General features: G+C 33.4%; 1 protein-coding gene across 2 annotated transcripts in view; it reads left to right on the forward strand.

The window, feature by feature from the left end:
- The window catches only part of KIAA2026 (KIAA2026 ortholog), a 110,626-nt gene that overhangs the window by 50,188 nt on the left and 41,413 nt on the right, over positions 1-19,025 (forward strand). For both annotated transcript variants that reach the window (XM_027549321.1, XM_027549322.1), the window contains exon 3: positions 8,103-9,520. In XM_027549321.1, the coding sequence (XP_027405122.1) occupies positions 8,103-9,520 (1,418 nt within the window). The remainder of the gene's footprint in view (positions 1-8,102; positions 9,521-19,025) is intronic.

Genomic DNA, 19,025 nt, shown 5'->3' on the forward strand with positions numbered 1-19,025 from the left:
CAGCTTCTATTAGTATTTTACATAGTAACGGATTAATGTTCTCTAAGCCAGTAAAGAACAATCAAGAACTTGTCCAGGAAAAAAAAATTTTTGTTCATTTTGTAGTGTTTACTTTTACTTACAGTTTTACTGAGAAATGATTGATATATATCACTGTATAAGTTTAAAATATACAGCATGATGGTTTGATTTACGTAAATGATTACCAAAGTAGATTTAATTATATTGATCATCTCATATGGATATAATGAAAAGATGAAAATTCTCCTTGTGATGAGAACTATTAGGATCTACTCTCTTTAACTTTCCTTTTTCCCACTAGTGAATGTGGTTTTTCTAAGTATCCTCAGGCAGTCTTATAGCATCACCCAAATACTGAAGGCTTAATTTTTTGAGCTAACATTTTAGAAACATGTAGCGCTGTTATCTGATTTTAGTATAACACCTCAGAACAATTTTTTGAATTGAGAATAACTTTGAAAGCTGTTTTTTTTTTAATCTGTCCTTGTGAGCACACTGGTTTGCTTCAGCGTTTTTTAATAGAGTGTTTTTTAAATGTGTTTAATTTTTTTTTCATTGGCATATTATAGATATTGACTCTAGAGGTCTTTGGCAAGCTCCCATTCCATATGTACCACCCTGCTGAGGACAGGATGGAGACTCACAGTTCTAGTTCTAAAGGATTATTCCACATTACGCTGGCCTGTACCAGACCAGACTTTCTCTTCCTCCTACCTCTTCAGTACTCATGGTTTGAATTTAGAATCCATCATTGTCTCCTGAAAGGTTTAGTTTGTAGGGAACGTAAGCATGAGTAGCAGCCCTTAAATAACTTCAGGCAATGTCCATATTTGGCTGCATCATAACACAACTATGTCACGGCCTTTCCAGTTACCTGATCCTGCAGAATGCATGAATTATTGCCTAAATTTTCTTCTTCCCAGAGTAAGCCAGTTGGTGCTAACTTTAACCTACCAATGGCAGACTATTTATATTGCTGGTTCTTGCACTAATACACTATGTAAGCCTAAGGAAATTATCTCATTGTCCTTCTATGTCCTTAATGTCCCCATCTGTAAGTTGAATAGTGTCTGAAATTGCCATATCTCTAGCCTTTATTGGCCAAAGGTTGCTAACACTGTTTTAGACAAAAACAAGTCCATAAAAGTGTTTTGGTCTGTTCCAACTCCTCGTTTCATTTTCTTCCCTGAGTACTAGTTATTACTTTTTCACCTGTACAAAAACAGAGCATAATTAATTGTGACATGGTTGACCAAAATCAGTTTCAGTGCCAAGTATGCTAAATGCACTTTTTGATGGTTGATATTCGAACAGATTCAATTTCCTATACCAAACCTTTAAACTCTTGAGTTACATTTCATGAGAAATAAATTGAAAACCTTTTTTTTAGTTAACAGAACATTGAATAAATGATTACTCTTCTCAGTATATATTAACTGTAGAGAAATTCAGTTTCATGTTAAGATACAAAATATACATAAATCTACCATGGTAAGATATACAGTATCTATAAATCTTTTTCATTTTGGCTCTTTTATAGGTCCTGGCTAATATTCTTTAGCTTTTAAAAAGTTGATTTATGAAATTTTTTTTTTAATTTCATTGGCTGTATAGTTTAAAAGTCACATAGTACTACTGAGGCTTTTAATGAAAGATAGCAACCCTTACTTCAGCTCATCTTCAAATTCATGACTCAGAAACATCTACCTTTAACTTTTTGGGTAATTTTTCTAGTAATTATTTCCATATTTCTTAATATATGCTTATGTTGGCTATTAATAGTTCTTGATTTTTTAGCTTGGCATTATCTGTTGACATCCATCTGTGGAAGTGAAGATTTATTTCACTTATAAGTATTTCTGTTTATTTGCAAGTTACATGCTCTTTTTCTGTTAATATGGATCTTTTCTGCCTCATCTGTCTTATGTATTATTGATTAATAATTCAGCTCTATCTCATTTTTTACCCCAAACTAGACATTGTTGTTACTGTTTTTTGTAATAATGTTTATTTACCCATATGGTTCACAGTTGATTTGTTCTTCAATCCTTCTTTCATCTTAGAACTTCTATGATCATCTTTTTCCTGAAGTATATACTATAGAAGTATTTTCTCTGTATCTTTAAATTTAGATAGTTTCTGTTACTGTCTTCAAGTTCACTAATCTTTTCTTCTGCTATGTCTAATTTGCCATTAGTCCCATTCAGTATATTTTCATCTCAGACATTGTAGTTTTCATCTCTAAAAGTTTAACTTGAATCTGTTTTATATCTTCCATGTCACTACTTAATTTTTCATGTCTCTACTTTTTGACTATATGGATTACAGTTTCAGTTACTACTTTAATGACCTTATTTGCTAATCCTACCATTTGTCTCATTTATGGGTCTATTTTGATTGATCATTTATCTCATTATGGATCATGTGTTTCTGCTTTGTTTTATGCCTAGTACTTTTGGTTTGGATGCCAAACATTGTGAGTTTTATCTTGGAGGGTGCCAGATATGTTTATATTTCTATAGGTCTTCTAGAGCTTTTTTTCTGAAATGCCGGTAATTATTTTGAAACAATTTGGTCATTTTGGATCTTTTATGATTTGTTACTTGAGTCCAGAGCAATGCTCCGTCTAGGGCTAATTGTTCTCCTTTGAATTTTGAATTTTTCCAGTGTGGCTTGTGGGAATAAACACTTTATTTTCTAATCTTTTGGGTATTTTTCCCTCACCTAGTTTTGGGTTATTACCTTACATGCATACACTAGTTATTGCTCTGAAGTTGAGGAGGACTCTGTAAAAATTTATGCAGCTCTTTCTTCTTGAGTTTTATCTCTTGTAGACTCTGCTGCCTTGGTGTCTCTGGACTCTTGGCTTCTCATCTTGTGGAGTCTGCTAGACTCTTATCTGGATTTCCCTTCCTGCATCATGGCCTGAAAATTCTCTGAAACTGACAAACTGCAGTAGTTTTTGGTCTCACCTTCTGTTTCCCATCTCTCTGAGATCACTGTCCTTTGCTTGATACTTAAATTCTTACAAACCATTGTTTTGTGTATTTTGTCAGGATTTTTATGATTGGTTCAAGTAGGAAAGTAAATTTGACTCCTTGTTATCTCGTCAGGTGGAAACAAGACATTTTAGAAGTTTTTACTTTAGAATGAGTTCTGATTTTTATCTAAATGAAAATAACTTTAATTTATCCTTATCCATGAATGATAGTTAGTTTTGCATTTATTTTGTTGCTATTGAGAAATCTCTCAAATCTTTTTATCATTTTTGTATATGTAATCTGTTTTTTCTTCTCTTCTGACTGCTTGCAAGATTTTTTTTTTCCTTTGATGTTTTATTGTTTTATTATGGTATGCCCAAGGGTGGTTCTCTTAATTTATTTTCTAGGGCCTTTTGAATTGGGGATTTATGTCCTTCATTATTTCTAGGAAATTCTTAGCCATTATCTCTTTGAATTTTGCTGTCATTACCACACTACTACCCCATTTCTGTATTCTTATTTTCTAGCACTCCAGTTGATGGTTAGACTTTTATTTTTGAGTTTTATTTTTGTGTTTGTATTTTCTTATTTTTAGAAGTTCCTTTTTAAAACAAATCTTTCTGAATCATTCTGATAAATTCTTATTACTCATTATTTTTAATTCCCACTTTTACTTCTTTAACATGCCCTTTTTATATTTTGTTTCATTAACTGAAATTTTTGAGTTGAATTCTTGTGAAGGCTTTAGGACCCCAATTTTTCTATGTAGAGAAGATTTTGAAGTGTGTAGTTTCTTCAATAAATACAGGTTTATTCAGATTTTTATTCTTGTGTCGGTTTTGTTAATTTGTGTTCTTCAAAAAACTTGCCTATTCATTAAAATTGTCTCTTGGCATAAAATTTCTTATAATAAACATTGTATTGTCTATATCTGTAGAATCTATAGGATTAAATTATAGAATCTATAAACTCATTTTCATCATTTTCATTTCTGGTATTGGTTTTTGTGTGTATGTTTTGTTTTCCTCATCAGTTTTATCAGGCATTTGTTAATTTTAATAACATTTTTGAAGAACAAACATTTGAATTTAATTATTTTTCTATTTGTTTTATATCTCATTAATTTCTGCTATTTCCTTTCAACTTTGGGACTTTGATTTGCTCTTCTTTTTCTAGTTTTTTTCTTTTCTTTTAATGAATATGAATATTTTATTTTCAACTTTCCTTCTTTTCTAAATATACATTCTTATTTATATATGCCCCTCCAAGTACTGCTTTAGTTAACATGCATACCACCAGTTTTCATTGCTATATGGTTTTCCTTCCATATTTCTGGTTCTACTAATTTGTATGTTTAAAGTTTGTTACTTTAGTCCCTACCTTCAACTTTCACATGCCTCCTTAACTTATTAAAGCCTAATCAGTATTTTTACCATCTTCCTGTTTAATACAAGGACCTTGAAACACTATTAAATTTAATCATCTCTCACACAGCTTATTTGCTATTGTTATAATAAATTTTAATTTTATCTTGTCTTCTTTTTAAACTCCACAAAGCGCTTTTATCATTATTTTATGCCCTATCTATATAGATTAACCTATATAGTTCCAATTTCTCACTCTTTTCTCGTCTCTAATCATCAGTCTAGTATCACTGACCTTTCTTCCACTTGAGGTAAATCCTTTAGCATTTCCTTTGGCTGAGGTTCTGTTCATCACAAATATGACATTTTTGTTTGAAAATATCTTTGTTTTTGTCTTCATTTTTGAAAGATACTTTTGCTGTGAATGGAAATTTACATTGATAGTTATTTTTTAAGTACATTAAAGATATTCCATTGTCTTCTGGCTTCCATGATTTCTGTTGAGTTAGCTGTAAACCTTTTAAGTTCTTAGTTTCCATATTTACTCATTTTCTTCAGTTCTTTTTAATACTACCTTGCCATTTTAAAATAATCTCCTCTTTACCCATGTTTTCAGTTTCTTTTCACCAGACCTATTTTCCACCTCCTAAAATTCCCGTATCTGTAGTTTTTTTAGAAGTCATACTTTTTTTCCTGAGCCTCACAATAACTTCTTTCCTTTTATATTTTGAGGTTTTGTTTTGTTTTGTTTTGTTTTAACTCGTTCCTTGTCATTGTATCCGTGTGGGAGTTCCTTAAGATCCAGTTACAAAGTGCATTGCCTTAGAGATTTAATTTTTTTCTGTTCAAGTCATGAGACTACATTTTGACATGAAACTACGTTAAACTTTTCTGAGCACCCAGGAAATGTGAATGTCGGCAATAAATCCACATTAGTCAGCTTACAGTTATAAATTCTTAGAAGAGATTTTTTTTTTTTTTTCCATCCACCACTCCTGTTGTGAAGACAGTTTTCCTTTCAGGCCTTTAGTTGGGGCCAGAAGAAGGGACTGTTATTGCTAGTACACCTTTCTGCTAATATTGTGGGCTTTTGGAATCTCACCTTTGTACTAGGGAGGCCAAATTCTACCATCCCACCACCACCCCCATTCAATGAAAAACTGAAACTCCTCAAAACCATAAGCACTTTTGAAAAAAAAATTTTTTTTGCTAAAATGTCTAACATTGTTTGGATATTTAGATGTAATTAAATACTTAAATGCCAAATCACACATTTTATATGTTTCTCTATTAACTTCTTTAATGAACCAGACTACTTGATAAGATAATTTATTCTATCAGTAATAGCAAGGTAGTTATGGTGTGACCTCTCAGCCAGAAATATAAAAGTAGGCTTTTTCGATAAAATTAGAAGTCCCAATACTGCTAAAATGGTGTTCTTACTGTGTTTTAACAGATTATAATATGATAGTACAGAGAAATAGCCAATGTCAGACATTATACCTCAGTGTTCATTTAGAGTTTATGAATTAGTCACATCTTTATATATCTATTCTAGAGGAAGAGTTCAGTCTTGAAAATTCAGAAATAAGAGAAGTTATTACATTTTCCCCCCTTTGTTGTCATATTCTAATGTCTCTCCTAAAACCTTATATGCTTCAATTTTTTAATACAGATTTAGTATATCATACACAATAGAATTTACAAATTTAAATATAAAATTCTTTTTTTTTTGTATATTCACAGAGTTGTACACCCATCACTGCAGTCAATTTTAGAACATTTCGTCACCTAAGACAGAAAGACTATTAAGATACTTTCCATTTCCCACACCTTTTCAATCCTAGGAAACCTCTGATCTTCTTTCTGTCTCCGTACATTTCTGGACATTTTATATAAGTGGAATTATACAATATGTGATATTTTGTGGGTGACTTTTTTCACATAGCATTATGTTTCAGAGTTCATCCGTATTGTAACATGTATCAGCACTGTATATTTTTTATTGCCAAATAATATTGCATTGTATAGATATGCCACTTCTTAATAATCCGTTGGACAGTTGATGGACATTTCATGTTTCTACTCTTTGGCCATTTTGAGTATTTCTACTATGATCATTCATGTACAGGTTTTTGATATTTTCATTTCTCTTGGACATGTACCAAGGAGTAGGATTCCTGGGTCACATGTTTAACTTTCTGAGGAACTGTTAGACTGCCTTCCAAAGCATCTGTACCCTTTACAGTGTATGAAGTTTCCAGTTTCTCCACATGTCTCACCAATAATTGTTATTATCTCTTTTAAAATAATCATCTTAGTAGGCATGAATTGGTATCCTATTTTGGTTTTTGATTTACATTTCTTGAATGCATAATGATGTTGAGCATCTTTTTATTTGCTTATGTCTTCGTTGGAGAAATTATCCTTTGTCTATTTTTAGTTGGGCTATTTTATCCTTTTTTATTATTATATGTGTTCTTTCATTTTCTAGATACAGATCTCTTACTAGATACATGATTTTGAAAAAATTTTCTCCCATCTGTCTTTGTCTTTTCACTTGATGATGTCCTTTAAAAGCACAAAAAGCTTTAGTTTTGATGATGTCCACTTCATCATTTTTCCTTTTGTCACTGTGCTTTTGGTGCCATATCTAAAAACACATTGCCTAATGCAAAATCACAAGACTTCTTTCTTTTTATCTAGTTTAATTTTTTATTTAAGAAAATTTAAAGCAGTGCCCATAAAGAAACAATATTTTTGTTTTTACAGTTTCAACATGAGGAAATTTTTAAGGGGAAAAGAACACTCATCATCTCACTGACCTAGGAACCATCTATGTTTGGAATATTGTCATTTCCTTATTTAGTATGTGCATATATTATTGATATTGTTTGTTAAGTGCTGTGTTCTGATATTTTTTGTGTTTATAGATGTTATTCATAATTTTAATTTAAAGGCTGTATAACATAGCCAGCTTATTTTCCAGCTATGTAATACAACTTCTTTATAGTTCTTTTTTCTTATATAGAACTCCAGTTAACACTTACAGACATGTAACTTTTTCTTCTATTGAATTATCTTCCTCATATAACTTTTTAGGCATGGAATTATGGGATTAAAGGATGTAAACATCTTTATAGCTCTTATATGACATCATATTGCTTCTAGAAAACATTAAACTGTGCTTTTGTTTGCTGCTAAGTCACTTCAGTTGTGTCCGACTCTATGCGACCCCATAGATGGCAGCCCACCAGGGTCTGCCATCCCTGGGATTCTCCAGGCAAGAATGCTGGAGCGGGTTGCCATTTCCTTCTCCAATGCAGGAAAGTGAAAAGTAAAAGTGAAGTCTCTCAGTCGTGTCTGACTCTTAGTGACCCCATGGACTGCAGCCTACCAGGCTCCTCCGTCCATGGGATTTTCCAGATAAGAGTACTGGAGTACTGGAGTGTTTTGTTTAGTAAACATTTAAAACTTTTTTCCATTTATTTTTAAGTTGATGGACTTGTGATTTGAATTTTACTTTTGAGCGGCAATGTCAGTGATAATCCTCCATCCATAAAACTCAGTATCAAGTTGTATATTTATTTCATCTGATAAAAAAAAGAAAAAATAGCAGTACATCTAAACTGGAGAGCCTTGTTGTCTGAAGATAAATATGACATACTTAAAATTCAGTATTTTATGGTATTCTCTATTTAAAATAGTAATAATATAATTTGTTAAATTTTTTTAGGCTTCGGGAGCAGGAAAGAAAAGAAGCAGAAGAAGCTAGTCAAAAGGAAATAGAAGAATGGGAAAGAAAACTTCTAGCTCAAGCAGCTCCAACTTGTATGGAGACCATGTGGGAAATTCCAGCTATTGGGCATTTCCTTTGTTTGGCCCAGCAAATTTTAAATTTGCCAGAAATAGTCTTTTACGAATTGGAACGTTGTCTTCTGATGCCTCAATGTAATGCTTTTCTATCTAAAATAATGACTTCTCTATTAAGTCCTCCCCATCGCAGACCTACCTTACATCGAAGACCTACTTTGCCTTATAGGACCTGGGAAGCAGCACTGAGACAGAAAGTGCAGCAGTGGTACACGGCTGTAGGGCAGACAGAAAATCCTGACAACTGTGCTGAAAAACTTGGGTTGTGTCCTCAGTTTTTTAAAGTTCTTGGAGAAGTTAATCCATTGGAAGAAAAACCTTTTCATGAGCTACCTTTCTACCAAAAAGTATGGATACTTAAGGGTCTTTGTGACTTTGTGTATGAAACACAAAAGGAAGTTCAAGATGCTGTACTTGGTCAACCTATTCATGAATGCAGGGAAGTTATTCTTGGTTATGATTATTTGGAGAATGCTTATGTACATTTTCCACAGTTCTGTGGTGCAGATGTACGGATTTACAAACAAAGACCTTTTCAGGCCCCAGAATTTCCAATTCCACCCATTAAAATACAAAGAGTACCTCGGATTAAACTGGAGAAATTGAAGTGTGACTATGTTAGTGCAAGTAATGGAGAGCATAGGTGTAGTAGAGAAGGCCTGCCCTCTGCCTTCAGGAAAGAGCAGGAAATTAATTTTGATCCAACCTGCTGCCCTGCTAAAATGAACTTAGATAATCATGACATCTCTGTTGAAACGGAAGTGAACTCTAACTGTGAAATTAGAATTCGCAGGCCCTGTGAAATGAATATAACTGATTGTTGTAAAGAAAATTTAGAGAAACCAGGAAGTCCAGGGGAGGTTACTAGCTTTGGAGAGCCTCTCAGTCCAGGTGAAATAAGGTTTATAGAAAATCAGGAAAAATATGGTGAAGCTTCCAGAGTAAAGCCTGAACCCAGTCCGTTAAAAGAAAATGCTCTGAAATCTTGCCAGATACATGTAAATGGAAGCCACAGTGATCATCCAGACATTAACTGCCACAAAGTTGTAAGGGATATTCTATTAGAACAGTCACTGCAGAGCCACAAGAAACTCAAACTAACTAAAATGAGGGCAAAAAAGAAGAAAAAGAAAAAAAAGAAATTGAAAGATATTTTGAATGAAAACTTACAGAGAAAGCGTGAAAGTCTTCATTCCCTTGCATTCAAGTCTTACAAACCTGAGATCCAGAATAAGTTACTGATCATCAAAAAGAAAGCAAAACACAAGAAGCACAAATCTGGTAAGCTGACACAAATGGGCAACGATTACATTTTAGCATACTTCAAGTAGTTCTTTCAATTAGGCATCATGGAAGGCTCTGATTGACATAATGAAATATATTGTGTGTGTGTGTGTGTGTGTGTATGAATGTCAAGTTTTATATTAGTCCCCATAATTAAAACCCAGAGCAGAAGAGGTTTTACGTATTAGCAACAACAAAATACCAATGTAATACATTTGAATTTAATTCTCAGTTGAAAATCTTTGAACATTCTCTGGACCAGTTTCTCCATAAGTGATCCTTGCCATCCTTTTTAAGAAGTGTTTTTTCCCCAGCTTAAGGGCAGTTCTGTGCAATGGACAAAGCACTGATATCAGGAGCTATCATTCCTAGAACAAAAAGTTCATAGCAACTAGCTTCTTAAACCAAGGCAAGTTAGATTATCTTTCTGGGTCCTAGTTTTTTCCCATATTATATATATTTAGCACTCTGAAAAGTTCTCTTAGTATATATTTTCATATCCAGAAAAAAATGTCTATAAGGAAAAAATTACATCAACTTAGTAACTTACGATGAGCTTCCCTGGTGGCTCAGATGCTAAAGCATCTGCCTGCAATGCTGGAGATCCAGGTTCAATTTCTGGGTCAGGAAGAGTCCCTGGAGAAGGAAATGGCAGCCCACTCCAGTACTCTTGCCTGTGAAATTCCATGGACAGAGGAGCCTGGTAGGCTACAGTCCACGGGGTTGCAAAGAGTCAGACACGACTGAGCGACTACTTTACTTTAATAACTTATGAAGCTTATTTGTTTTAAGAATTTGTAAGTTTGTCTTACACCAAATTTAAGTACTCACTCTATTTGTCACAAGCCTGTTTGAATGTTAACAACAAGAAAATCTTACGAATAAAGTTTTCAGTGAGTGATTGCACTGCATTTTAAATTACTCAGGTGCTTTTGCTTTTCCTGTTGTTTGCCATTTAATCAATTTCTGTCTCAGTTACCAATAGGATAGATGAGATAAAAGCTTCATTTAATTAACCCTAAGAAAATGTTGCTGGGTTGGGAGAAGCTTGAATGTTTTACTGAAACAGGTTGTGGTTTATCATCATTTGTGGGTTTCAGTTTTTTACTCTTTCCCTCAGTAACAAAGATAATTAAGATTTGACAATAACTTAATGAGTTGGCAAATGAGGGAAGTGAACTTTATTTAGTTGATATAGTTGTTGTTATACCTTAGTTGTTTAAAATCTTTAAATATAATTAAATATTTTAAAATGTGTATGTAATATATAATTGATAAAGAAATAGTATAAAATTTACTATCAAGAACAGGCTTAATTTGTTGAACTAAAAATTGCAGAGTGATCCACAATGATCTATATGATAAAAAGGTACAGTTTTTTTTTTAAGGTAACTTTCAGTCATAAATCCATTAAATTTTATAAGCAATCCATTAGGCTATATAAATTTATTTTGACTGATTTGCCAAGTTCTCTTTGAAATGTTAGCCTCTAAAATAGTAAGTAATATTTTTAAATTTAAAAACTTTTTTCAGTTCTAAAGTATATAGTTTTATTAATACCATTGTTACCTAAAACCTTTTAAGTGTTCATTTATGACCTACGATTCAGGTGTTCAAATGTAATTATGACTTATTTATGATGGTTTATAGAATAGATATTGATGTAGCTCCTATACAGACTACCAGTTGCAGAAGAAAAACATTAGCTCCTAAGGATTGATTTAAAAGGAGTTTATATTGTAAACACACAAAGTGTTGCTACATTTTTTAAATGAAAGTTCAGAGTGTGTGTAGGTCAGATATAAAATTTGTGGGAGATGCATGTCCCATTCTAGACAAGTATATGAAAAAAAACTCGAAACCAAATTCAGTGAGTACTTGTACACGCTCTCAGAGCCTGTTGTTGGGAAGAAAAGGCTTGCAGCATGAAGTAGAAGAAAATAATGCACTTGCCTATACACTTTCTCTTTTTTTCTTCAGAGCAAATTTTAGAAAGTCAGTTTTCAATGACAAAAATACTAGGATCTGGCTAATACAGTTTTCCTCTTCCTTGTTAGTACTGAGTAAGCATAGACCAATTATTTTTCTTCATTGGACACTAAACTTCTTACTGTCATAACAGCATTACATAAAATGATATAACAACAAAACATTTGTTTTATATCATTCTGTATACTTGTCTTTCTGAGACTTTGCCCTGAGCTTTTTTTTTTTTATTAAATATGTGACATTGGGGCCTTTTATAGTTGGTTTTGGGCATATCCTAATCCAGTGTTTTCTTTCTTACTCTTTTTAAAAGTGAACCTCATGGTCATAGGTTTGGGAACTATTCCTCTTATAGATTCACATTTTGCATTAATACAGGTCCACAATGCAGCTTATAAAACTTTGTACCAGATATTTCAGAAATTTTCAGATTTTAGAAGGGTATACGGATGCATGTAATGTTTATTAAATAACATCCCCAGTGGACCTTAGGGCAACCCCTGTAATCAAATGTATAATTTCTACAGGAAAATGTATGGATAGTCTAAATGAGATGAAGACTATAAAGAACCTCATAACACTTTATCATGTTTTGATATAAGCTGTTTTTAAAATTTTAGTTTTCAGAGACTTTTGGACTTCAGAATTACACATATATGATTCTAAGCTGGTGTATTAAGGACTCCAGAAAATCTTGAAGAAAACTGTTTAGTTTTGTTTAACCTAGTATTTTTCAAGTTTACTTGAATACAGAACTTTTTTTCAAGTAATAATATTCTGTAGAACAGCAGTTTTTGGCACCAGGGAAGACACTTTTTCCATGGACAAGGGTGGGAGTAGCTGGGGAGGGTGATGGGTCACGTGGTAATGGGGAGGGGGGCGGGCAGTGGCAGAGGAAGCTTTGCTCACTTGCCACTCTCTGTACAGCCCAGTTCCTACCAAGCCGAGACCCAGTACCTGTCCCTGCATCGGTTCCAATCTGAGGCCCAGGGGTTGGGGACCCTTGCTGTAGAATATGTTTTGGGATAAGCTGTGTCATCCATGGCTGATTTATGAATCTCTACTTAGGGTGGGCTAAATGTGGTTGGTCTGGATTTATGTAGTCAACCTGGTCCATTTTCTGTTGATTACACATACCTGAAATTTTGGAATCTTTAGTTCAGTAAAACCTTCTTATTGTAATGGCAGATGATTTTTAGTAGAAGGCACAAAGACAAATTGGGTGAAAATGATTTGCTAATTTTAGTGCACTGAGGCAGTTTTGTGACCCATAAACATTTTAGTCTATTTTCAGAATTAAACTTTTCTTTCTGCTTTTTTAAAATATAATTTTGTTTTTAATTTGTTTATGTATGGCTGCGCTGGGTCTTTATTGTTGTGCAGGCTTTTCTCTAGTTGCAGCAAGCGGAGGCTACTCTATAGTGGCAGTGCACTGATTTCTCATTGCACTGGCTTCTCTAGTTACAGAGTACAGGCTCTAGGGCACATGGGCTCAATAGTTGGGGTGCACAGGCTTAGTTGCTCCGCAATATGTGGAATCTTCCCAGACCAGGGATTGAACCTGTGTCTCCTCCACTGGCAGGTGGATTGTTTACCAACTGAGCCATCAGGGAAGCCCTCTTTCTGCCTTGTAAATTTTGAATTTATTTTCAGTTATTTAAACCTGTTCCTTATTCTTAGAAACATTATAGAATATAAAAACATTGTCATTTTCCCAATTATGCATACTTACAGCACCAGATACTTCTCCTTCATAATACTTATTTATAAAATTTATTCTTAATAGTTGCATTTATTTCTAGGTTATTTTGATGCTTGTCTCCCCTCATTTCTATAACATCCTTGAGAATAGAAGGATTATTTTTGGTTTTGCTCCCTAATACTTAGCACAATAACTAACACATTGTGTAGGAATCTATTGAATGAATAAATTAACACACATAATATGATTCTCCAAGATATATTAGTAACTAAGATTTACCATTTAACATGTATTTTTTTATTCTTTCAAAGCATTTTTATTTTTGAGTAGGATTATACTATACATACCATTTTGCAGTCTGCTTTTTTGCCCACATGACAGTTTACCGAACATTTTTGTGCAATAAATAGATCTCTGTACCATCATTTTAAATGAGTGCCTAGGATTCTGTTATGTGTATTGTGTAGTTCATTTAATTAGCTTCCTTAATGGACATTTCAGTTGTTTTCAGTAACATACTGTTGTAGATTGTATAGAGCAAATATAGTTGACTGAAATGAGTTATAAATTTTAAAAATGAGAGGATTTTTTATAAAACCTGAAAAAATAAACAGAAATGATTCACAGTACACTGACTGTTACGAAAAAGCTTGTGGTATTTTTAAGTTATTTATTTCAACCCATTTGGTTTGGAAGGTTTTTTCCCTACTTACAGGGTCATTATTTTCAACCAAATCATTTTGTGTAGTTCATCTAAACCAATTAAAATAAACAGGACAAGTGTTGTAAGTGAAGAAATTAAGATTCAAATTAGTAAATAGCCTCATTTAATAATTGTTAAGTATACAGTAAAGACCATACAATCAAAGGTCAGAGAGGATAAATCAATGTTTTCTATAGTATGATTTTATAGAGGATGAAGGACTTTGAAGAATAAGGGGGATTGGGTAGATGAAAGTGGTTAATAAGTGAGCAAAACCATGGAGGTGTAAATAAGCAAAGTTTCACTGAGAAAAAGTAGAGTAATTAGAGAAGAACTTAAGGAAAAAGTTGAAAGTTGACGATTTAGAAGCCGTTTGAATGATGGAAATATGCTATTTGGGGATGATCTCTTTCTGGGTTTGTGGTGCTGTTTTAGATAATTGAACCAGGAATGCAGTCTGGGAAATGAGGTTGAAATAAAATATATCAAATGTATAAAAAGTAATGAGCTGGTTATAGGGAATGACTGAGAAAGTAATGTAATCTACAATATTTGATTATATTGTATAATCAAATAAACCCAGGCCCGTATTTTTGAAACAGTTGTATAATTCTCTGTTAATATTAGTATAGATATGTGTCTTTATGGAGAAAATTCTTACAGAACCAATTCAAGATGCCAAGATACAGAAGTGAAAGAATTTATTATATTCCATGGCCTTTTATTTTAATGCCTTCTACTTCCCCCACCCCCAAAAACCCAATACTCTTACAATGATTACTGTGTACCAGGCACTATTCTAAGCCTTTTAAGTCTCATCTAAGTCTTACAATAAATAAATAAAAGTAAAATGCCAACTTAAAAAGAATATATTAGCCAACATATGGACATTTAGTAAATAAAAATCATATTTAGACTTTCTATGACTTTACAGTCTAACAGGCTCTTACCAGAATTGCTGATAATACAAATGCCCTTGGGTTTCCAGTTTTAACAGTGATCAGTGTCTTAGTAGTGATCAGTGTCTTAGTATTCATTCACATCAGGATCCCTAAAATGAAAGTACTGAGATAGAAGTATGTGTGTTGAATAGTTTTTAAACATGAGAGTGCTGAATCTAGGAGCATTGAAGTGGAAGTCTTAGTAGTTCAAGGAGCCAAGGAGTGAATACAGGCAGGGATACCAGGTGAAGGTAAAAATGAAGAATGAGATGGAGGAAAGAGTTGGATTGGGAATGATAGTCACCTTAATTTTTCTGATGAAGTGTATCTCCTTATTCTTGATGACTACAATTCTATGCCTACGTTATAGTGTAAATCTGTATTTTTAATTCTATCTTTCCCTGTTAAGTTAGGCTTCCTTCTAGAGCTGATCTAAGCATAATTTTTAAAAACTTCATTAGGTTGTGCTTATATCATTAGTTAGGAAGCCATATTTAGGTTTCCTTTTCCATTTTGAGGTGCATGTTGATACTTTTTGCCATGTCTATGTTTTAGGCTCAGGAACTGTGTTGAAATTCTTTGTATGTTTTAAATTGACTTTTGACAGTTATATTTTATGAGACCAGGTGACTTAGGGCAATGGGTGTAAAACTCTGGGTATGATCAAGTAAGCCCCCTGGGGTGGGGGGAGTATGTAACTTGCCCTCTATATAGCTTGTTGTTTTTTAGTCGTTTCCAGCTCTGTGACCCTATGGACTGTGTAGCCTGCCAGCTTCTCTGTCCATTGGTTTCCCAGGCAGGAATACTGGAGTAGGTTGCCCTGGAGCAAAAACAGATTACCAAATAAAGGCTGTGTGGTTTTATAGTATTCCATTCTCCATTTTAAAAGCAATAGTTAATGAACAGTAACAGTTAATTTTTATTGATGAATACAGGAAACTTTGTTTTATTTTATTTTTTTATTATTATTTTTTTTTACTTTACAATATTGTATTGGTTTTGCCATACATCAATATGCATCCACCACAGGTGTACACGTGTTCCCCATCCTGAACCCCCTTCCCACCTCCCTCCCCATACCATCCCTCTGGGTCATCCCAATGCACCAGCCCCAAGCTTCCTGTATCCTGCATCAAGCCTGGACTGGCGATTCATTTCTTATATGATATTATACCTGTTTTAATGCCATTGTTCCACTGAGGACAAAGATATTAAGTAATAGTGAATATGCAAATCTTATAACCCTAATTAAAGGAATGTTCTGAAACCAGTCAAATACAAATTACTTCCCTGCAGAAAGTCTGAAAAAATGCAGTATTTTACCATAAAAAGAGCACAGCTTTGAAGTGAGACATATCTAGTACAAATAGGTGCTTCAGTGCATATTAGTTATAAGTTCTCTGTTAATTTATTTACCTGATTATAGCCTGTTTATTTCTCTGTGAAAAATGAGCTAATACTTATCTGGCTGTAGTTTCACAAAAATTAATGGAATAGCAAATGCGTGGTACCTAGCATGGTGCCTGGCACATGGTAGGAATCAATAAATGGTAACTATGATTTTTAAGAGGTTAGAATTACATAATGGAAAGAGCATGAACTTTGGAGTTAAAGAGTCCCTGGCTGTGGGGATTACTTATTATAGTGTAACACTTAAGTAAGTTAAGAACCTTTTGATCTTCATTTATCCCACATTAAAATGGAGGTTTTGCCTACCTTGGAAGGTTTCTTTGAGAATTAACTGAGATAATTTATGTATCACCTTACTAAGTGTCTGACACATAGTAAGCACTCAATAAATGTTAGTTTCCTTACTACCATTCCTAGGTCATGTTGTGACACTCTTTGGTAAATTGTGTAAATTATTTAAATTCTTTGTCTGTGTTTTCCTCATTATAAAATGGACTCAGAATTGTAAACAGTTACCTGCCTTCCTTTTCCTACCCCCAGACTGAACATTTCTGATGAAGAGTAGGATTCTTATATTTAAGGATCTTAACTTGTATACAAAATGAATAATGGGATTTTTGTTGTCAGTAATTCCCAATCTAGTAAGGAAGAGAAACATGTAAACAGATAATTGTAACACTGTATAGTGTTACATTAATTGATAAATGTACAAAGTTGAAGAATTAAAATGAAGGAGTAAGTTAATAAAATAAATTGAAGGTTAAAAAAAATTAACATTTTGTTTAAACTCTTACCACAACGTATCTAAGGCAGATGAGAACCACTAATGATGTGTTGATGGTTTACCCTGTGCCTAATAGTAGTCTAAGCTCTTAGCATACTTTAACTTGTATAATTCTCACAGAGTTGGTAATATTATTATCCCTGTTTTGTGAAGCTGCACAAGGAAATAAAATAATTTGCTCAAGGTCTTGCAGCTTGTAAGTGGTTAGAGCTGAAATTCCAATCCAGGTAGGTAGTTCCAAAACTCCCAATACTACTTCCAGTTTCTTAATAACATTTAAGTTATCTAAATGACATGATGAAAGGAGGTACCCAGTAACCACCTCAGCTGCTTAATTTATTCAAATAGAGTGGTTGTTAGAGTTAATTGAGAATTTATTACCTAAGTTTAGTGTCTCTGTGGCAATAATATCAGATTGATTGGAAATATCAAAAACGTCCTCTGTTGTGCTTACAAATTAGTAAATACAAAATCAAATTATTTTTAAAAAGCTAGTTAGAGGCGTTCTGAGGGGTGGGGAATAGGAATGAGGAAGGATTTCATTTCCTTCAAACTGTCCTAAGTCAGCAAGCAATTAAATCTTTTCCTGTAAACTTTCAGTAACAGTAAAGGTAGCATGTCTCAGAGGAGAGAGATTTTGGTGTTCAGATTCATCAGTCCACTTGAGAGTTACCTATTGCACCCAGTTTAGAAGTCAGTTATTAGCTGTGTTATATAGTATGATAGTGCTCAGTCATATCCAGCTCTTTGTGGTCCCCATGGACCTGCCAGGCTCCTCTGTCCATAGGATTTTCAAGGCAAGAATACTGGAGTGGATTACCACTTCCCCCTCCAGGGGATCTTCTGGACCCAGGGATTGGACCCAGGGATTGAACCCATGTCCCTTCCATCTCCTGCACTGGCAGGTGGATTCTTTAGTAGTAGCACCACCTGGGAATCACTTCTCGGATATTGCTAAAGCAGCCCACCCATATACCTATTTTTGTATAAATTTAGTTCTAATATTTGTACTGTGTGAGCACATAAGCAAATAAGAATAATGAGAAAATAAAATATATGTTAGGTTCTTAAATTTAATTAAAAGCAAAAGTCAGTAGCAGGTTGTTACCTATTAGAACAAAACACTAAAACCCTTGTGAATCTCAGCAGTTGAAAATTTGCAGTAGTTCAAGTGTGGTATACTTGGGTTCTATTGAGTCAGTTAGAAATGATTCAAATTATAGTTCTGTGATCTGATTTTACAAATACAAAAGAAAATACAACTATATTGTAAACTAGAATGTACTTATGACTTGAATAAAATGCTGCGATCAGATTGATTGTTTTCATGCAAAATCATCATACCTATTAAAATATTTAGAAAAGAACAATAGAGATTATTGTATAGCAGTTTTCTCTTTTGAAAAAATAGTAGTTTTTAAACTGATTTTAGCATACAAATGATTGTGAGCTAAAATTAACTTTAATTTTTTATTCCCTTACATTGTAAACTTTTGGAGGGCAGGGTTTCCATTTTATAATTCTTTGTTGTCCCCATAAATTGTACTGTATCTGGTGTTTGTTAAGTAAATAATTTATTAATTGATTTTGCCAATTATAAATGGGGAAAAACATTTACTTTAATATGTTCCTTACTAAAATAAGATAAAGGCTGTATGTATGCATGTATTTCTTTAGTCTGTGTAAATACATATTATAGATTATATATACTTTATGCTATAAACTGAAATTCTTTAAGATTATGGATTTATTTTTCCCTGTGGTTTCTGATTGCGCAAATGATGAGGTGCACTTTAAAGGGAAATGTTTACCTTGTTTTAAAATTGGTTATTGAATACTGCCAACAGCAGCCCATTAGGGGAGTGCAGAGCTAAAGAGATAGAAGGAAAATCTTGTTTCCTAAGCTACTGAGAGGATTTTCACATTAGGTTGAATAAAGACCATAGTCTTCAGAGTATAGTTCTGTACAAGTTCCT

This window comes from Bos indicus x Bos taurus, chromosome 8 (assembly GCF_003369695.1).
Source record: "Bos indicus x Bos taurus breed Angus x Brahman F1 hybrid chromosome 8, Bos_hybrid_MaternalHap_v2.0, whole genome shotgun sequence".
Taxonomy (NCBI): Eukaryota; Metazoa; Chordata; class Mammalia; order Artiodactyla; family Bovidae; genus Bos; species Bos indicus x Bos taurus.